Raw genomic sequence first — 20,543 nt, forward strand, 5'->3', positions numbered from 1 at the left:
ACTGGAGATGTTTCCCTGCGTAAGGATATAGAATCTAGAAAGTGCCTTTACAGGGAGGAAGAGAATTGCTGCAGGAAGAAAGCTAGAAGAAATGAGGAATTGCTAGAGGCTTGTTTGTACACCTCTAGTACTTGGGCATCTGTAGCCCACGGTGGCTGATTCTTGTTTTGTTTTGCTTTTTAAGGACTTGGGATGCACTTTCTCTCCTGTAGATTGTTCTGTTTCCTTGGCAGAGTAGCAATAACTTTTTTTTTTTTATACCTTTATTAATTATCCAAAGCAATGATTCTATCAGACTAGATGGAAGTTCCTGCAGGGTATGGCAGCCCTATTATTTAAACAGCCTTAAGGTTTTCAGCTGGAAGGCATAACTCTCAATCCTTTCTTCTCTTCAGTCTGGGGTTGACTGTACTGCTCTAATAGTGAAGGTTCGGAGCTTTTTTCCAGATACTGATGTAAATATAAATGATTTTAAAAGATTAATTTTCTTCTGGGTTCTCTTCTGTTGGGTAACCATGCTCTTGTTTTTATTTCCCTTTCTGTCAGAGTACCTCCTGTGTTACTCTCCAAGGACTGGCTGTCTCTGGCAATTTTGGAATAAATCCTTAACAGCTCTGACCCTGGCTGGGGCTGTCCAAGGCTGAGCAGTGCTGCAGTCTATTTTTAGGGTTGTAATGTGCCTTCTCTTAAGTCTTGGATAACAGTTAGTGAACGAACGATTAGCAAAGTACTTGGTGAGTGTGACTTTCCTTTGCCAAAATGAACCTGCTTTGCCTTTAGTGTAGCGATGTGGGATGCTTCCTTTGGCTCTACTGACTATTTGCAAAGAAGTGAAAATAGAAGTAGACAAGGAAACTGCAGATCTTGAGGGCAGGACAGAACCCTGACTTAACTGTGTGTGAACTTCCTACCACTGCTAAATGGTGACATGCTTTTAGGGTTTGGTACCATTAACAGGTCTTCTGTCAAGCAGTGTCAGTTGGTGGCTGTTCTTCCCAGAGCACTGTGTGGTTAGGTGGGCTTCCATTTCATTTAAGAACAGAAGACAGTGATAGCTCCTGCCTAAGGGAGCTACCTGTATCAGTGAGGCTACTGTTACCAAACTTCTGGGAAGTAAGGGATCAGGCTTGTGTATTCACTGAAAACCCTTGGCTGTCCTCAACACTTGACTTGATCAGTTTGTGGCATCCTCTCCACAATTCAGCACATCCAAAGCAAACTGCTGAGCCATGCTGAAATCTCATACAGTCTCCTGACTTTAAGCTCTGGCTGACAACTAAATTCCATGATCTGGAATTACTTTTTTTTTTTTTTTTACTAGTGCTATCAGCTTTTCTGTGAAGCACCTAACTGCAGAGTAAAATACAAGTCTTAAAGTAAATATGAGCCCGGTGAGCTTTGCGGGCAGACTGAACCCCACGGGAGCTGTCAGATGTCTGCTTGTTCCAGACTAAGGCTGGTGACATTCCTGATAACGTACCTGGAGGCTTGGCACAGACTCTACAGAGTTAAGCAGTCAGCATACAGGAGCAGCACAGGTATGCTAAGCACAAGTTTTAAAACTTCTGAGTTGTGACAAAGGCCATATTACATAGCAAGATGCTGCTATCACCTTTAATATGTTTACTATCCTTTACTGCCAAAAATTGAGATACTTATACAAATATTAATCCTTTCTTAGTTTTTACACCTGGATATTTTCCATTGGTGAGTTGGGAGATTCTGTATTCACTGTGGTTTTCTTCTGTATGCTGTAGTGTCCCCCTCCTGTGCCACAGACTGACTGGTGACACACTGTGTGCCCTGTTGGCTTTGCTCCTAATTGGAAGCCTGTTAAAGTTGTGGGGTTTATTCCTGTTTTAATAAGGAAGGTGGTCTTAGAGAGCAAAAGTAGAAATGGAGTGAGTGAGCAACATGGAGCTAGGATGGAGCAGGAGGTGTCTGGTCCCAGCTGGTGGTGTATTTAGCATGATGACGGTCAATAGTGTTGTTCAAGCTCATTATATGAGGATATATTTTTTTTTTTCTTGGATAAACACAACTAATCTCATTTCCCTCAGGCCCTCAGTAACTGCCCTGCTGTGGTATGCTACCAAAGTTTCTATCCCTTCAGGATGGGGTTTCATCCCAAAGGCACAAATGCATACTTGGTTTTTTTTTTTCCCCTGTAAACATACCAGAAATGCTGTTTGCAGCTGTTTCCTCACCTGAGTGTGGAGCTGAACTCTGCTGCTCCGTGGATCAGGTGGTGCCAAGCATTTCTATTCTGATGGTCCCACAGCCCCAGATTCCCCAGGATAGCCTGGAGGTGGCTGTGTGGGCTGGTATGGGAACTATACAGCCTCTCATTTTAGGCTGACCTTCCTTGGAAGGACAGTGCTTGTTTTGTGTCAGTGAGCATCTCTCCCTGGATGTGGGCTGTACCTCTTGACCCTCATAAAGTGTTAGGGACAGAAATGGACAACAGAAACAACCAAAGTTGGGGAAGGGGGAGAGGGTGGGGGGAAGGGGGAGGAGGGAAATGCTTTTAAACTTGGAATCTGAAACTCAGGTCTTAAATTGCAGTGGGATCTGTTCCCAGTGAGTACTGTAGGGAAAGAGCTGTTTCACTTGATGTGCAAATAGGCAGCAAGTGTGCACGCTTTGCTGCTGTCTCGACATCTGTGTGTTTACCCTATTTCATCTCTCGTGTTCGGAGGCAGACAGCTTTTATCTGCTCTGGACTCTTCTTATGTCAGAGTTTCCAAAACACGAGCGATAGATACACATCTAGCAGTTACAAGGCTGGGCCTGGCAGAGGAGCAGGAAGTTAAAAGTGCAATGAGATTAGCAAAAGCTGTTTCTTCAGAGGCTGTGTTCAGCAAGACCAGTTGTGTGAGTTCTCCCTCTGGCACCGCTTTGCCTCGGGTCCTGGGTGGGTTCCTTACACCTGTTTCTGTGGAGATTGGTTGGGAGCAGAGGGGAGGGGGCTGTCCACGTGTGCCTCAGTGCAAATCTCTGAGAGCTCTGAACGCAGGGACAGGCGTCTCCACAAAGGAAACGTGCATCTGATCTGTGTGTAACAGAAAAAGGGAGGGATGGACTGAGGAGCCCCCAGGTCTGGGTGGATTAGCACAGAGACCTGAGGAGCTGATGAGCAGAAAGCTTTACGTCCCTGTGCTCTCTCGGCTCTAATAATGGCATTAGCACCAAAGCAACGTGCAATAAGACTGCAGAATTTCCTTCCTTGTAGCTTACTAAGCTGCTCAATGTACCACTTAGACATGCAGGTGTTCTGCTGGTGTTTGCAGAGCAACAGGAGGCTTTGTCCAAGGCATTGGTGGGGATTAAACCACTGCAGAGATACGGAAAGTCTTGCTCTGTGCTCCAGATGTCCTGGCTAACAGTCTCCCAAGTTTAACATGTTAACATCTGAGAGCAAGGCAGAATGGCATCTCCACATGTGCAGAGCAGTCTTTCTGGAATCTGTGCTGCACAAAGAAAGGTTTGCAATGAAGAAAGCGTGGCTCAGACTGTAAACGAATCCTTTCAGATTCCAGTTGCACAACCAAAGGAATTGAGCAAATTCCAATTATTTCAAACTGTAACATGCCTTTGTTTTTACCACACTTCAGATTGGCCAACCCCATCTTACACTGCCTTGAAAATGATGGGTGAGAAGTCTTCATCCTGGCTTGCAAATAGCTGCAGCTGTGCTCGTTGCAGGTGTGCTGGTGCTGTTGCTGCAGCAGTTGTGTGCTGCCTTCCCCTCTGCCTTTGCATGTGTCCAACTCGTTCCTCAGGAGTGGTGAGTTGTTTCCAAACCTGCACCTCTCCGGGTTCCTATGGGCATCAGCTCAACCCTTTCTCTACTTGCATCTGTTTGCTTTTGCTTCTGCACCACCCCCCCCCAAAAAAAAAAAACAACACACTGCATCCTGCAGTTCTCACCTACTGTTCAATATCTCTGTTGATAAGTAGAAAAATCTGCCTAACATTCCGCCTCCCCGGGTGTGTGGCTCTCACTGCTGGCCCATCGCTCTTTGTAATTTTATAACTGCATAAGCAATTAAATGTGTTGTGATAAGTAGTCTGTGTCTTCTTCCTTTCGTGTGCTGCTTGAAAAGTTGGGGCCGGATGAGCTGAAGGTGATGCTGTGTGTTCTGGATGATGTGGCCCAAACCCAACTGCCCAGCAGTAGTAAACCTTCAATCTTTGTTGTGTAGCAGCTCTCAAAAAAATTCAGCTTGGCTTTTGCTGAGACTGGGGAAGGACCAGCTGAGCTTCTTCTGGTATATTTTGCTTGAAACCACAATTCTGCTCCTCCTCCTCCTCCTTAAAGCTCTCTTGAGGGACTTGGGTTTGCGTTTTTCTCCTGTTCCTCAGGTGAGTTTAGGTGACTTCCTTTATACTTCATTCTGTGGGTTGCACCTGTAGCAGTGCTTTCACATACGTTCCCTGTTTGCTGTGCTGTCACTCGGAGCTTGCTGCTTCTCACCTTCAGCCCAGGAGGGAGTTCTGGAGTGAGGCCATGCAGGTGGGTGAGGTGACATCTCCTGCATGCATCCTTTCCTTTGCAGACTGTGACCAAACCCTCCAAGCAAGGTGGGTGACAGAGGGAGCCTGCTGTGTGGTGGTGGAGGAGCACACGGTGATGGAAGGTCTTCATTCTCCTGCATGACTGTTGTGCAGTGAACTCAGTGAAGCTGCAGACGTCTCCTCTCCTGATCTGGCTCTGGAGAGCAATGTTTTCCTGCTGGTGCCATTTATGTGCCGTCCCTTGCTGCAGGCAGAATCAGCTGTGTGAGCACGGATGAGTGATTCTAAACTGTTCATTCAGCTGCTGATGACATTTCCCTTCTTCTGCCTGGAGCAAGCTGTGGATCAGAGGCTGTTTGCATTCAGTGAGTGGCCGTGACTTCCAGGCGAGGTGGTGGCACCTCTGTCCCTGTGCCCAAGGTGGGAGTGCTCACCTGGACCCATTGGTGACACAGGAGGTGCGGCTGCTGCTCTGCTGCCCTGCGTATGGTCACTGCAAAGCATCATCAAAGGTGAACCTTTGGGCCAGAATGCTGCCTAGTATGGAAATCCTAATGATAGGTTCATACCATTGAAGCAAGCAGCTGCAGTTGTGTTCAGACTGGTGGTCTTGCATGTGTGTGCTTATCCATCCCTGAGCACACACCTCTCATGTGCTGCTTCTGTCCTGCGCGGCTCTGCCAGGCCCTTAGCAGAGACTTCTTCAGCTAATTAAGGGTGTGCTGTGAGCTAATGAGGGCTTTCTGCCCAACCTGCTGGAGGTGAGGAAATCTGATGCTGGCTGTTCCAGCACCTGGGTGCATTTACTTTTCTTAGCAGTAAGTTTTTAGAAGGCTGCACAGAGAGGTTATAATAAAGGATTTCAGATTTGTAAAATCCAGGTAAGCCCATAATGTTAAGCCAGAGGATTTTGACAGTACTGTTGATGTTCTGAGTGCTTTTCCAGGGCAAAAAGCCCTGATAGAGCCACAGTCGGGCATGGGCTGCGGTGAGGTGTGCTAAGGAGTGCTGAGCGATGCAGAGCAGTGGCTCTGCACGGCATGGAGGCTGTCACCTTTGAGTGCCCCCCAAGCACTTGACAACCACGAACACGGAGCTGTGCTGGGGGTCGGGGGGAGCCGGGCTCTGCCGCCCAGCAGCCGCTAGATGGGGTGAGCTGCGCGGCCCGGAGCAGCCCTGCTCCTTCCTCAGTGAGCATCCATCACATCCATCCCTACTGCTTTCGTCCCTTCCCCTCCCCACAGCACTTCTCTGCTCCCCATCCATCCCAGAACACTGCGCCCTTAATGTGTGCGTGCTCAGATCCCCTTCCCAGCACCCCAGCTGGGTGCCACAAACAGGATGGGGGAAGTTGCCCCGTGTTCAGCCCAGCCCCAGAGCTGCCCAGGGAGCAGAAGGGCTGGCAAACAGTGCAGGATGCTGCAGGTCCAGCACTGCTAGGGCCTGTGAGCCCTTCCTCCCCCCCAGGCAGTGTGGAGCTCTGTGCTCTGAGCCCCAGTGCTGCCCTGCAGCCCTTCAGCACCTTGTGACCCCATCGGGTGGCACTGAGCATCTCCTTTCCCTTTCACCCCAAAATGACTTCAAAACTCAGAGCAGGGAGGCAGAGATGGGAGCTTCATCTCTTTCTTCTTCACCATTCAGGTGTGGAACAGCCTTCCATGTCTCCCGAGGCCATTTGCATTTCAAGCAGTTGGGTGGCGATTTCTCTTTCAATAACTGATTTCAGATGGTGAGGTGGAGTTGGAAACCAAGTGCTGCGTCGGGGAAGATGGCCTCTGCAGCCCCAAAAAGCAGCCACTGCCAGCCCTGCTGCAGCTGCACACCCTGAGCCCATCTCCAATCCCATCCCGGAGAGCCCCCACACCCCAGGAGGGAAAACATCCCCACCCCCCTGCAGCTCCGCGTTGCCGTTGGGATGCAGCACATCAAGGCCCTGTAAATCAAATATTACCCCCAAAAAAAAAAAAAAAGCAATCTGCAGCCCATTGCCTGCCTGGTTTTGGGGTGTGCTGTGCTCTCATGGTGGTGTTGTCTCAGCTGTGCACAGGGCACGGCCCCATGCTCCGTGCTCTGCTTGTTTGTGTTGGAGCTGCGTGAGCTGCTGCACTCTGGGATATTCAATTACCTCCGGAGTGCTGCAGTGCTGTCAGCTTGTGTTGGAGCAATGGGGATGGGGGGGTGCTGGGTTGGGGATCTGGGAGGCTGGTTTTGTGTGGTTTTTTGTTCCTTAAATAGCTTTTCAATGGAGCTGGACCTGGGTAGAGCAGGGTGAGAAAAGAGGGGGTAAAAGATAAATAAATGGCAGTGTTTACAGGGGATGTGATGGATGGGAAGAAAAACACTCTTCCTCCTCTCCTCCCCCTCCCCCTTTACCCCCAATATGATTTGAGGGGGAGGTACTAATGTTTTTTGGGGGGTCCCACTCACCCCCAGCAGTGCTGGCCCTGCAACCCCCCCAGGTCTGGCTGCAAACAGTTGCATGTGCTGATGGTTGTGCAGTTGATGGCATAAATACATAATTCTGTTCTTATTCAATTAGGATTTTAGCACACAATCAGGTGATCGCTCTAAGAGGATTTCCTCTAAGGCGGGATTTGAATAACTGGGCTGTGAATTATGTATTCCCTTAACCGGTTTATTCCTTTATCAGATTTTTTTCCCCCTAAGCACTTTAATGCATTGACTTCCCCATTGTCCCCGCTATTCGCAGACCCCCCCCTCCCCAAAGCTGATGCAAATCCCCCCCCCGTGAGGTGGTAACGTGCAGTGTGTGCCAATGGAGCCCAACCCTTCGTGTGTGCTGCAGTTTGTGGAGGGTGGGTGCCCTGGTTGTGGGGCTGGAAGTGGCTCTGATGCTCTATGGGGAGCCTATGGCCCAGCCCTGGGGGGTGCAGTGCCAGAATTGGAGGGGGGATGGCTGGTGTTGGGGTCTATGTTGGGATGGAGGAGGTGGAGCGGGGCCACAACCCACCGTGTCAACAACAGCAAAACTGTGCATCCTGGGTGGGCTGTGGGCATTGGTGACAGGAAAAGCAGATTTCCCCCCAAACAGTGCCCTTGGGGCTCAGGTCTGCTACACTACCCCATGGTTCTTGGGCTGGGGGGGCCTTTGGGTTGGGGTTGGATGCAATTGGCTGCAGTGTGTGGCTGAGCGCCCATGGGGTGCGATTGCCACAGTGCTTACAGCAGAGGGTTCACTCTGGAGCAGCGTGGAGATGGGAGGACAGAATGTGCTGATCTCCAGGAACGGCCCCTGGGCTGTGCTGTACTCCAGCTCTGTGATTTCACCACGTCCAGAGGAGCTCAGGTTATTCTGGAGGTCCTTTGGAGCCCAGCATGAGGGGAAAAAGCAACTCAAAGGTGAATCCTGGGGGTTGTCACCATTTTCTCCTGTTAGAGAAAAATCTCTGCTTTCCACCTGCTCTGTAAAGAGCCGGGATGAGTGGGAGCTGCTGGAGGGCCCCCCTGTGCACCCAGTGCTGATTGTCTCCTTCACATCCCCCCGTGCTGTGTGTGCGTGCGGCGATTATGCAAAGTTGCAATCAAGGAGCTGAATTAGCAGCTCATCTCGGATTAATTAGCGAGGGATGCAAATTTGTTCCAACAAGAAAAGAGGAAAGGAAGGGAACAAGGCTGAGGTCCCCCTTGGTTCCTGCAGCCCTCATAGCGCAGCACTGTGGGCGGAGGGTTGTGCCATAAGTCCTAAATTGAAATGCTGTCCTTCAATCCCCAATATCTCCGTGCAAAGGCAATGCTGGGGGGTCGGTGTGCATTGCAGAGCAGCCCCGGGGGAGGGATGCGGAGGCTGCAATGTTGGTTGAAGAAGGGTTTCCAGGAGGGGATTGAATAGGGAAAGCGCCGTCATGGTCCCGTGAAGTGGAAGAGATGGAAGCGTGGTGCTCCTGGGAGCCCTGAGCTGGGCTGTGGGCTCAGGGGGTCAGTGGGTTTGTGGGTTTGTGGGATGGGTTTGGCAGTGTGGTGGGATGCTCCTGAAAGGGCTTCTCTTTTCTCTCACGTCTGCAGTGATGATAGTTAACAAAACCCAACTCTGCTGGAAGGAAGAGCGTGCCAAGGGGCATTTCTGGAGGCTACCCCCATCCAGCACCTCCCAGCCAAATGAGATGGCATCACCTCATTCCTCCCTGTGGAATTAATCAGCGCTCGGAGCAGTGAGGTGAGGCCCTGATGGAAAAGGGAGAAAATGCCTCCAACCCGCTGTGCTTTGCAGCCTGAAGCACTGACATTTGGTGAGAGATGCTCTGCTGTTTGATGGCCCAGAGGAGGCCCTGGATCTGAGCTGTGGGATGTCCCCAGTGCCATTGGGACCGGTCCAGCATCGCCCTGCTGCATGCAGAGCAGTGCAGCTGGTGGGAGTTTGGGCCTTTAAAGTGGGTCAAGCGGAAACCCAGGGAGCATCCAAGCTCACAGCGCTCGTGCCAGCTCCATCACAGCTGAATTATTCAGGTCCAGCTGAAAAATTGAAGAGTGGCAAAGCTCAGTGGGAACACCCAGCTCAGGGCCTGCAGCACGGGGCACCGTGGGAGGGCAGCAGGGTCTGGTGCTGCCTTTTGGGAGGGTGAAGTGAGGAGAGAGCACTCAGATTCGTGGCAGGGCTGCCCTGAGCTGCAGAGGTTTCTGTGTGTTTGTTGCTGGGGTTGGGAGCACATCTTTGGCTCCAAGCCTGCTTCCAGCCCTGTCTCTGCGTTGCAAATAGCAACGTTTTGTGGCCTCACTTCAGCCCTGCGTGCGTATCCTGGGGTCACTCTTGGGATTTGCACCTCCGGCAGCACTGAGTCAAAGGGAGTTGGCGAACTCCTCCTGCCCTGAATTGGAGATGATGGAGTTGTGCGATTTCAGGGTAAAATCAGGGGTTGCTCTCTGCCTCGAGCTGTGTGCTCACAGCATCTCCCAGAGCCCCAAATACACTCTAAGGTAATTAGGATGCCGACATGGGCTTCTATAGGACCCACAGCTTCTCTAGGACCCCTGACTTAGCTGTGTGGCAGAAGAGCTGTGATTGCTGCTGGGTGAGCAACGCTGCCGGCAGTGTGGAGGCAGCAGGGAAAAGCCGTGCACAGATGCTGCAGCTCACCCTGCTCTTTTTGTGCAGCGCTCACACCGTGGTGATGCCAAGCTGGGATTCTTTGGTGCCTCGTATGGTTGCGCTGCTCCATCCCTGCCCTGGTGGTGGGGTCAGGGGGGTCCCCACTCCCCTGTCTTTACAACCCAGTTGGGGCTGAGGGCTCCTGCCCTGCTCAGGAGGGTGGGATGCTCGTGCTGTCCCTGCCTGCAGCTCCCTCCTCGGCAGCGTGCATCTTCTCCCCAGACACGCATCCCCACCCCTCCATGCTGCTGGTTCCCCACTTCCAATCCCAGTGATGAAGAGGAGAAGGGGCTTCTCCATTCGCTGCCCCCCCAGCCCTTCAGTTTTCTGCGTGCTGCTAACCAGAACTGCATTGCATCCATCTTGCCCATCTTTGGAGGCATTTATGGCCAGGTTGGATGGGAGGGGTGGCAACCAACACACAGAAGGGGGTTGGAACTGGGTGATTTTTGATGTCCCCCCAACCTCTGTGATGCATTTGTCCATCAGTCTGTAGTTCTCTCCATCTGTCTGCCCACCTCTCCAGCCATCCACAATAACTGTACATCCATCCATCCTATCCATACTTCTATCCATCCAGCCTGTCTGTACACTCATCCATTTATCCTATCCATCCATCCCTCTGTTCATCACGCAGGATTTTTGCTGGAGATGTTGAAGAAACATGTAGATGTTTGCCAAGGGATGTGGTTTAGTGGGAAATACTGGTGATGGGTGGACCGTTGGATTGGCTAATCTTGGAGGTCTTTTCCAGCCTCGTTGATTCTATGGTCATCCATCCCATCCCTGCATCCATCCATCTTTGGAACGGCCAATGCTGGACCCGTCGCCCCATCTCATGTTTGGAGGGGAAGAGAAAGCTCCCTGCAATGGAAGCAAAGTCCTAAATGAAACGAGGTACGGTTTTTCATGTTGATGAATGCTCTGCAGCCCCGCACCTCCGGACAGTCCCTATGGGCGGTCCCTAAGGGCCGTGTCCGTAGGCAGGGCCGTGAACGCGCTCCGTTCGGCAGAAAAGCCGTTTCTGAGCCTCGGGGCCATCGCTGCCGGGGAGGGGCGGCGGAGGGGTGGGGAGGGGCGGGAGGTGGGGACGGAGCCGCCCCCGCTCGGAGCCGCCGCCGCGTTCGCCGGTGCCCCCACCCCGAGAACGGAGCTCCGCGATGGAGGGGCCGGGGGGATCCGCCGGGGGCTGAGGAGGCTGGAAGGGCCGGTGCCGCAGAGCTGGCGCGGAGGAGGGAGGTAAGAGCGGTGCCGACCTGTTGGGTGAGAACGGGACCGGCTTTGTCTGGGGCTCGGGGGGGAAACGGGGCTGGGCTGGGGGGAGGGAGGGGAGGGAGACGAACCCCTTCCTCAGACCCACCTCTCCTCCCCAGCATCCTCACCTCGACCGCGCATCTCCTCCGGTGGGGTTTGATGAATTCCCAAGATGGGGAGCCTTTTTCTGCCACAACAAAATAATCACGGTGATAAAATCATCCCCCGTGGAAGCGCCTCCTTTTGGCAAGGACCCTTTTCCCAGTTATAATAATCATAATCATCGTCTCATCCCCTATGGAAGCATCCTCTGCTCTGTCCCTCACTCTGACCCACCCAGAGAGGTGACAGGCCCTGGCCCTCCTCCCTGTAGATCCAAAAGGGAAAATAAGATGGATTGATCCCGGTGTGTGGATGCAGGGGGTGGCTGTGCAGCTCATCCCGTACCATGGAGAAGTTCGGGGCAGCACTGTTATCTATGGGGTGCTCCCAACCAGCGTGATCTTCAGATGGGGGTTATTTGATGGTAAAAGCCCCACGCTGGGCTCTGCCAGCCCCCTGGGAGATGCTTCCTGTTGGGTTTTATCTCCTGGGGTAACACCAGTGGATGGGGTCATCCAGATCCCCCGTGAGCCATGAGATGGAGCGATGCTCCCACTTGAAATGTGCCCTGATGGGGCTCCAGGATGAATGCTGCCTTCAGCCCGGCTATGCTGGGGATCCTGACCTGCCCCCCCAGCGCTAAGACTTCTGCATGGCCTCAGGGCCACAGGCAGCATCACCGCCCTGCCTGATGCATTTTAGCGTTTAGGCTTCCACTTGCAGGCTCTGTGTTTGCAGCCCGCCCCATCCTGGCAGCAGGGAAAGGCTGCAAAACCTCCGTGTCCCTGCAAACACCGCGTCTCGCGGCGAGATCAGACAAATCACTTAATTGATTTTTTTATTATTTTTTTTTTCCCTCCCTTGCCTGCCTCGTCCTGCCGCCTCCTCGGAGGTTCGTCTCTGCAGGGCGGTCGGCGGGCAGCGGGCACGGGGCAGGCTGGCATCTAGCGACTGGCACCGGTAATGCAGAGCGGGGCCCGGGGGATGGAGGGCATTTCGGGCGGTGCTGCAGGATGCCCGGTGGCGAGGCTCGGTTTGGGACGCGTTTGGTGTGGTCTCCACCCCTGGGGTCTGAACCAAAACCCACCAGGACCTGTGACCCCACAGCCTGCGGTTTCCCCTATCCCTCCCCAGACCGTCCACGATGGGATCGGTGGGAACGGAGCACCTGAAGGAGCTGAGCCCGATGGCGACACCCGAAGGCAACGTGGTGATGAGCTTCAGCTTCGACAGCTACCAGCTGGAGGAGGATGAGCTGCAGCGGGGCAGCCAGGCCAAGGGCGTGCTCACCTTCATGGAGCCGGGTGAGGGATGGGATGGGATGGGATGGGATGTGATGGGAGGGAGCTGCCTCTCCCCGTGCTTTTCCCACCCATTTAGGAGACCCTGGGATGGTTTTGTAGCCACAAATGGTCTGAAATGCTGTGACGTCAACTAATGTCTCTTTGGGGCTTGCTATTGTAGTCACCACAGCATCCTGTAGTACTGGGCTCTGTGGTTGGTACTCACCAGATCTCTCCCCACACCGGCAGCTTTGGGGCTGCTATAAAAACCCATCAGCACTCAGAACCCTCAGCCCTGGTGTTTTTCTGCCTCCCTCTAAAACACTTTCATTTCTGCAGGGACATTCTCTAGGCTGAGGGTGTTTGTTCATGAGAGCTGCAGGGCTGCTTGCAGGATGCGTTGAGCCCTGATGTCCCCACTGACATGAAAGCTGTGTTCATTGCCCCATGGCTTCATTCGATGCTGTCCAGTGAGTGTGGCAGTGCCACTGCCATGTCCTCTCTCTTTTTTTCCCTTTTGGGTCAGTTTCTGAAGACCCCGAGCCACAGGACCGATACCACGGGATCTACTTTGCTATGCTGCTGGCTGGCGTTGGATTTCTCCTTCCATACAACAGCTTCATCACCGACGTGGACTACCTGCACCACAAATACCCAGGTAGGACTCCGGCAGCTGCAGCCCTTCCTGCTCCCCAAACCTGGGCAGAGCCCCCACCGCCTTCCTCTCTGCAGGGACCTCCATAGTCTTTGACATGAGCCTCACCTACATCCTGGTGGCCTTGGTGGCCGTCATCCTCAACAACGCGCTGGTGGAGCTGCTGAGTCTGCACACCCGCATCTCCGTGGGTGAGCTGGGATCTCCGTGTCCCTGGGCAGCACTGCCTCCCCACTGCCCCCTACCCATCTCCATCTCCCCCCTCTCCAGGCTACCTCTTTGCCCTGGGCCCCCTGCTCTTTGTCAGTATCTGTGACGTCTGGCTGGAGCTCTTCACCCGACGGCAAGCCTACGCCATCAACCTGGTGGCTGTTGGGGTGGTGGCCTTTGGCTGCACAGGTATGCTGTGGTCACCTGGGACAACATACAGCCAAGCCTCACGTCCCTTTCCCCCTCCCCAATCCCCGTGTTTCAGCTGCTGCCATAATCCTCCTCCTTCTCCCCTCTGCACCTCTCTCCTGAAGTGCAGCAATCCAGCTTCTATGGCTACACGGGGCTGCTGCCCAAGCGCTACACGCAGGGGGTGATGACAGGAGAGAGTGAGTATTGCCATCCCCGTGTGCAAGAACCCACTGCCCCCAGCACAGAACCACAGAGCCCCTGCATGGCCGAGGTTGGATGGGACCTCTGTGTCCATCTGGTCCCGCCTCCCTGTTCACCTAGAAAAGGTTGCCCAGGTCCCTGTCCTGGTGGCTCTGGGGTTGCCAGCAACTCGGGGACATCCTGGGCTGCTCCTGAGCAAAGCAGGATGGTCAGTGGTGTCTAATCATGTCCGTAGAACTGTTCAGGTTGGAGGAGACCTCTAACACCATCAACTTCAACCCCACCGCATCCCGTGCCCACTAACCATGTCCCTCTGTGCCACATCTCCATGGCTCTTGAACACCTCCAGGGATGCTCCTCTACGCGTGGAGCACCCCACCCAGTGCAGGGAGAGGCCGCCGGGAGGTCCCTAAGCCATAGGGCTCAGTGGAACCCGGCACCAACACACTCCTGTGCCTCCAGGCACCGCCGGGGTCATCATCTCACTCAGCCGCATCTTCACCAAGCTGCTGCTGTCAGATGAGAAGGAGAACACTGTCATCTTCTTCTTCATCTCCATCGGCATGGAGCTGACGTGCTTCATCCTTCACCTCCTGGTGAAGCGCACTCGCTTTGTCCGTTATTACACCTCCTGCCCCCGCAAGGGCCACCCCGAGCCCTGCAGGGCCAGCGACCACGGGACGGGCTACCGCGTCCACCACGACGTCACTGCCGAGGACATCAGATTTGTAAGCCGGGAGGGACTTCCTACTGTCCCTAATATCTCTCCCTCCCCGGGACTCAGCACTTGTGTCCCCTCCTCTGTCCCTGTGCAGGAGGACCGGCCGCAGGGACAGCTGGCATCTCCCCATGGCAGCCCGGGCCCTGAAGCTGAGCTGGCCGGCAGCGGTACCTACATGCGCTTCGATGTGCCCACACCCAAAATCAAGAGGAGCTGGCCCAGCTTCAGAGGTGGGTGGTGGGCTCGGGGGTGAACCGCGCTGGGTGGCTATTATGGGGTGTTTCGGCAGCGTTTTGTGGGGCGGGAGGAGCGATCTATGGGCTTCGTGCATGAAAACATGGGGAGAAAATGTATGTTGAAAAATAGAGGACGCTTCTTTGGTAGTCCTTCCTGCTTTCAGCATTGTTCAGCCACAGCTGAGAACTGCGGGCTGTGCAGTGGGAGGGTTTAAGCCTCACTGCCCATCTCCACCAGCCATGCTGCTCCACCGCTACATCGTGTCACGGCTCATCTGGGCCTACATGCTGTCCATCGCCATGACCTACTTCATCACCCTGTGCCTCTTCCCCGGGCTGGAGTCGGAGATCCACAACTGCACGCTGGGGGAATGGCTGCCCATCCTCATCATGGCCATCTTCAACCTCTCCGACTTCGTTGGAAAGGTAGGAGGCATCGCTGCCACCGTGGTGGGGGCTCACCCCCTCCATCCCTATTGTCTTTGCGCGTCCTCAGGAGAAGGGGGGGATGAGTGATCTGTGGGCCATCCACGCTCTGTGGGTGTCCAACCAGCATGAGGATGTTCACCAACATGGCCAACGTTGGGTTCCCACATGTAGGCCTTCCCCATCCTGTCTCCTCCCCGCTGCCCCATTTTGGGTGTTGCATTGCCCTCTTCTCCCCTCTGCACGGTCTCTGCCCCTCATACAGATCCTGGCTGCCCTGCCTTATGACTGGAGAGGAACACACCTCCTTGTCTACTCCTGCCTCCGCGTCGTCTTCATCCCTCTCTTCATCATGTGCGTCTACCCCAATGGTCAGCCTACCTTCGGCCATCCCGCCTGGCCCTGCGTCTTCTCCCTCCTCATGGGCATCACCAACGGCTACTTTGGCAGCGTCCCCATGATCCTGGCTGCTGGCAAAGTGAGCCCCGAGCAACGGGAGCTGGCAGGTAGGGCTGCACCGTCCATGGGCTGCTGTGCGGGGTAGCCATGTAGGGTGACACCCTCTGTCCCTCTCTGCAGGGAACACCATGACCGTGTCCTACATGACGGGATTGACGCTGGGCTCAGCCGTGGCTTACTTTGCCTACAGCCTCACCAGTACGTCCCACAGTAGCTGTTTCTACACTGAAACCTCCAACGGCTCCTTTCTGGGAGGGTACTGAGCCCCAGGGCCGGGCAATGGGGCCAGGATGGGATCAGGTGGGGCTGCTGTCCCCGATGGCCCTCACTGCCCACCCCCGTGGTCTCTGGGCACTGTGCAGAGACAATTCTTGGGCTGATGGCCCCCAGTGCTGTTGGTCCCAGTGTTCCTGGGGTCTCCCCCTGGGCTGTGGTGGTGGAGGGATCTTCTCCTGTTTGAGCCCTTGCCAAGGAGGGAAATAGGGCAGAATCCCAAAGGGAATGGGGATGGCACTCGGGAAGAGAGCAATAGAGGGCTGGTGGGGAAGAGGAGCAGGGGAGGAGGATGGCTCTGGGCTGGGCTCTTATTGCTGGTGCTGCAGCTTTCTCCTGAGGACAGCTGAAATCATGACCCCAACCCTTCCCTATGCTCCAATTGCTGTGTAAGAGCCCCAAACCACTTCTGCTGCCTGGAAAAGGGGGGAAAAAGAAAAAGAAAAAAGAAAAAAAAGATTTTTTTTTGCCCTCTACTCTTGTCCTCAGATTTGTGAGGTGCTGGGGGTCTGCCTGCAGGCTGCAGTGGGCTGGGGGGAATGCAATGCCCTGGGTGCTGCCCACAGCCACTGCTAAGCATCAAACTGAAAACAGATGGTGTGTCTTACTTGGCAAAGATCCCTTCTGTAAACCGCACTGCTGGACCAGGAACCCCAGCAGATCCTTGGGAGAAAGGCTTTGGGTGACAGAAACACCACTCTCCCCCCACCAAAAATGAGAGCCATGCCTGCAGGGCACCTACAGCCCCACTGCCAGCCAGGCACTGCTGCAGGGTTCCCCTTCCATTCCTTGCCACCACACCAGGTTTAGCATTTCCTAACCAATAAAAGCTTTTTGGTTTTGCCTTTATACTTCTGTTTTCTCCAAGGCAGTGGTTCACCCCTTCTGGGTTGGTTCTGCTGCTGGGAGAGGGACTGAGTACCTGGGGGCCAGCACTGGCCCTGTGTGCCAGCTGCCCTGGGCTGCTTGGGGCCAGCTGCAGGGGTGAGTGAGGGCAGATCCTTAGCAGCTGGCGTGGGGCTGCAGCACAGCCCAGGGAAAGCCCAAGGGAGCTCCTGGCAGCCTGCAGAGCCCTGCTGATGGCAGCAAGCAGGACTGTGCTGCCTGGAGCAGAAATGGCCTTGGGGGTGACGGTGGGGGGCTGTCTGCAGCCACTGTGGGTGCAGCTCCCAAGGGCTGACGGCTCAAAATGCCCCTCAACACCATGCTGAGCCCCCAGCCTGGCACTGGGCAAGAAAACAAGAAAAGCCAGCAGTTCATCAATGCACCATCCATCCTTCAGGGCTCGGGGGACTGCAGGGAGGGCTCACCTCCTTCTGCCCCCTCTGCTCCATGCAGACACATTATCTGCCCTGAGATTCCATCCCACATCTCAGGGCCACCCCACTGGGACCCCATCCTCATGGGGATGGGCACGCAGGGCCCCCTCAGAGAGCCACGTGGTGCCCAGCTTGGGCCATGCCCATCACCAGGCACGGGCGGTGCTGGGACAGGAAAGAACCCTCAGTCAGGAAAGGCGAGACAAAGAACGATGCTTCGTTGGGTTGCTTTTGTTGTTTTTTTTTTTTGTTGTTTTTTTTTTCCTCAATTAATTTTTTTTTTTTTTTTTATGAAAAAAGATCACACGGAGTTCTCCAACAAACAGAATGCCAAAAAGAAACTGTTTTAAACAAAACATAAACAAAACAAAAACAAAACAAACAAACAAAAAAAAAAAGACAAAAAAACCTGGCTCTCCTTTCCTCTCGATTGTCTGAAATATCCTTGTGTTCCATAGAAGGCAGTGGGTTTTAAGTGCTTTCTATTTAACATTAGCATAAAATCTCTCTCGCGCGCTCTCTCGCTCTTTTAAAATATGCTCACACCATTTGCTTCTACAAGTACAGTACACTTTGAGCGTGGGGGGTGGGGGTGCCTGTTCCCAGATCATTTACAATCACAATCCAACAGGAAATAAAAAATAATATTCTGAACGTCAGACTGTGTTCGTTTTCTGCCGTTGTTGGTTGGTGGGTTTGGGGTTTGTTGTTGGTTGGTTGGTTTTGTTTTTTTTTGTTTTTTCCTTTTTTTTCCTTTTTTTTTTTTCCTTTTTTTTTTAGAATTTCATAACTTTTTTTTTTCTTTTTTCCTCACAGTTTTAAAAAGTTTATATTTATATATATATATTTATATTTATATTTATAATTAAAAAGTTGAATCCATTTAAAGATTTATAATACAGGAGGGCTAAAGAGTCTTTTGGTACATTAAAACTGTACAGGTTAGAACCGTCACTATCGCGGCGCCCAGGGCAGAGGTGGGACAGCGCAGCACCACTGTGGTTCTAGCTGAAGTCGAGGGGTGACTGTGCAGGGACACCCAGGCCCCCCCGGGTTCGGTACGGAGCAGTACCGGGGTGGATAGTTTGCAATCTGTCCAAGCTCTCCCCACCAGAGCCCGGGCTGCTGCTCCTGGCCGAGCTGAGCCACGCTCCACGTCGCAGCGATGCAGTGCGAGTCGACAGTTGCAAAGATCAGTGCGTCTCTTGGGAGTTTTTGTTTAAGTGCAAGGATGTTGCGTGGTTCTGTTCTCCTCCAACATCCCCCCTTGCCGGGTTGGCCAGCTGAGAGCTCCCCTGGCCAAGCCCACGGTGACGGCTGGGCTTTGGCTGTGGAAATGCAGCAGCAGGGCACGGCTGGGCTCCACGTTCTGTCACCGTTCCATCAAATGAGAGGTGGAGGGCTTCCAGGCAGCTGACTGCTCCATGCAGGCGTGAGAGGTAAAGCTGAGTGAGCTGTGCTAAAATCCCCTCCACCACAGGAGGCACCCCCTGACCTGCAGCCTCCTCTGCTCCAAGCACTGAAGCAGCGTCTCCCAGTCATTTCCTTCCCTGCTTCTCTGCACACTCACACGGAGTTGTTCAGCAAGGCTCACCGTCTTCTCACCCTGCTCTTCCTCCTCTATCTCCTTTGTGAGACAGGAGAGAGAGGGAAGGTGGGCTCAGCCCATCTGGGGCAATGGGAAGGCAGCACCCCAGGTGTGACAGGGGCTCACCTGGCACCTCCAGCCTGGAGGACCTCTCCTGCCATCTCCATGCTGGGGTCAGCACTGCCCTTTCGTGCTCCACTGCCAGGCAGGGGAAGGGGAACCGCAAAAAGGCGCCGGGAGGATTGAGACGAGGCGCTGAGAGAGAGACTCATCTCCTTTCTCTTTCACCCTGTCCTTCCTAAAGAGTCATGCGAAACAAGCAGGAAAGGGGATATAAGGACGGAGAGGAGCGTACGCAGAAGGTCAGCAGGTGTCCTTCCACATACAGGCGGCTTCTGAGTGACTGATGGGGGCAAATGACACAAAAGGGATCCCTCCTGCTGGGGGGTCCCGCTGGTGAAATGATCATGAGACCCATGTGCTTTCCAGGACCAAAAGGAGGAAGGGAGAAGTTGGTCAAGTGTCACCGTAATTAAAGCCACTTCCCAAAGATTCTTGAGGCTCACACACCACCACCACCACCCTTGGCATCTTCCGTGATTGCTGTAACCGCTTTCCCAGCCCCTTTCTTCAGCCCTCTCCTTCCTCCCCATGTCTCTCGCACTCTCCTGTCTGTAGTGTGACACAGAAGTCATGAGCTTTGAAAGAAACAATCATGTCGTCTGAACAGGCACGTCCTCAAGTTTGTCCTGTCCCTTCCCAGGGCTGGCACGTGCTCCCTGGGCGGTCAGCAGATGACAGGGACCCCGTCGGTGTTGAAGATCATGCCCGTAGTGGGCTCGTAGGTCCCTGCAAGGTAGTAGAGGTCCTCACTGTCTTGATATTTCTTAGTCTTTAGCATCTGCTCATACTGATCCAGACCAACAACGAGACACTTGTGTGAGATGGTCTGGACATCGTTTTCATCCACGTGAGAGGACTGATAGAGAGCTCGCTGCATTACAGGAAGGGAAGAAGGCAGACAGAAAGGAGTAATTAGAACTCTCAGCAATTAAAGCATCACCTGCAACACACAACAAAAACATCCACCAGACGTCCAGGGCTTGTGCTCATACAGAACTCCCCAGTCATCCCCACTGCAGGGACACTGGGAACACCAGGGGGCTGATCCCACGGGCAGCGTGGATGTGATCAGTCCTTTACACCAAACCTGAGCCCTTGTGCACAGCCAGCTCCCACAGAAGGGAATCACAGCTGCAGAGTGTGCTGACGGGGAAATACAGAGGCCTAGAGTTTGTCATCTCCATTTCAAAGATGCAAATGCAAAGACAGGTGCTGGCTGGGGGCCCACTGTTCCTCCCAACACCCAGCACCAGCAGCTATTCCCATCCTCCCAAATACACCCATCCAAAGTCCTGGAAACTGCAGTCTCAACAATTGAGGCAAAAAGTAAAAGCCAGAGAAGTTCAGAGGCTTTTCCCCAGCAGCATCAGTTATGCAGTCGCAGCACCAACCTCCATGAAGTCCTTCCTCTGGTTGGATGCCTGCAGAGCTGTGGACAGACTCCTGCCTGATTTCTGATCCCAGCGCTGTGACCAGGAGAAAAAGAGAAAACAGAAATAAAAAGAAAGCAAATTAATTGGATTTTCCATGCTAGCATCCCCTGCCCACCACAAGTGCCTTTATAACCTCAACCCCACCCAAAGGCAATACAAACTCATAGCCTACTGTAAAACACACTGTGCAAAGATGCAAAACTCAGCATTCCTGAGCACCAGGCTAGCAGTTTCACACTGCACAAAGTCTTGGTCTGACTCTTAATAAACTCTTTTTGGACTGACATACACAACTATTTCCTAGCAGACACTTTTCCCTGGATCAAGGGGTAACAGGCTTGTCCACAGCCACAGCATGAAATAATGATTTTACCCCACAATAGTAGCAGCAATGACCTGGGCCATAATTTATTCTCCCTGTCCTCAGGAGATAAACACAGACATGC

At 53.5% G+C, this 20,543-nt stretch overlaps 2 protein-coding genes across 10 annotated transcripts in view; one reads left to right on the forward strand and one right to left on the reverse strand.

Annotated features, from left to right (window-relative positions):
• Positions 1 to 118: 118 nt before the first annotated feature.
• On the forward strand, positions 119 to 16,483 carry SLC29A4 (solute carrier family 29 member 4). Of its 7 annotated transcripts, XM_085237928.1 has the most exons (15): positions 119 to 2,914; positions 3,706 to 3,787; positions 4,560 to 5,030; positions 8,542 to 8,692; positions 10,377 to 10,519; positions 12,113 to 12,282; positions 12,788 to 12,919; positions 12,994 to 13,107; positions 13,187 to 13,315; positions 13,441 to 13,515; positions 13,982 to 14,247; positions 14,335 to 14,470; positions 14,715 to 14,902; positions 15,168 to 15,408; positions 15,482 to 16,483. In XM_085237928.1, the coding sequence occupies exons 5-15, from the start codon at positions 10,437 to 10,439 to the stop codon at positions 15,622 to 15,624; spliced, it is 1,677 nt and encodes a 558-aa protein (XP_085094054.1). In that variant the 5' UTR covers positions 119 to 2,914; positions 3,706 to 3,787; positions 4,560 to 5,030; positions 8,542 to 8,692; positions 10,377 to 10,436; the 3' UTR covers positions 15,625 to 16,483. The 7 variants fall into 7 exon arrangements, with proteins under 7 accessions (XP_085094054.1, XP_085094055.1, XP_085094056.1 ...); XM_085237929.1 differs by lacking the exon at positions 3,706 to 3,787; XM_085237930.1 differs by lacking the exons at positions 3,706 to 3,787; positions 4,560 to 5,030.
• Positions 16,484 to 17,674: 1,191 nt separating this feature from the next.
• The window catches only part of TNRC18 (trinucleotide repeat containing 18), a 46,865-nt gene continuing 43,996 nt past the window's right edge, over positions 17,675 to 20,543 (reverse strand). For all 3 annotated transcript variants that reach the window (XM_085237925.1, XM_085237926.1, XM_085237924.1), the window contains 2 exons: positions 20,056 to 20,130; positions 17,675 to 19,535 (listed from right to left, as the gene is read on the reverse strand). In XM_085237925.1, coding sequence (XP_085094051.1) covers positions 19,329 to 19,535; positions 20,056 to 20,130 — 282 coding nt within the window. In that variant the 3' untranslated portion in view covers positions 17,675 to 19,328. The remainder of the gene's footprint in view (positions 19,536 to 20,055; positions 20,131 to 20,543) is intronic.

The sequence above is a fragment of the Meleagris gallopavo genome, chromosome 16 (genome assembly GCF_905368555.1).
Source record: "Meleagris gallopavo chromosome 16, MGAL_WU_HG_1.1, whole genome shotgun sequence".
NCBI classification, from domain to species: Eukaryota; Metazoa; Chordata; class Aves; order Galliformes; family Phasianidae; genus Meleagris; species Meleagris gallopavo.

What these genes read in the sequence shown, in the direction of transcription:
- SLC29A4 (XM_085237928.1), top strand. Translation starts at nt 10,437, where the DNA reads ATGCTGGACCCGTCGCCCCATCTCATGTTTGGAGGGGAAGAGAAAGCT. An exon ending in GGTGGCCTTTGGCTGCACAG is followed by an intron (nt 13,316 to 13,440) that starts GTATGCTGTGGT and finishes TCTCTCCTGAAG; the next exon opens with TGCAGCAATCCAGCTTCTAT. An exon ending in CTGCCGAGGACATCAGATTT is followed by an intron (nt 14,248 to 14,334) that starts GTAAGCCGGGAG and finishes GTCCCTGTGCAG; the next exon opens with GAGGACCGGCCGCAGGGACA.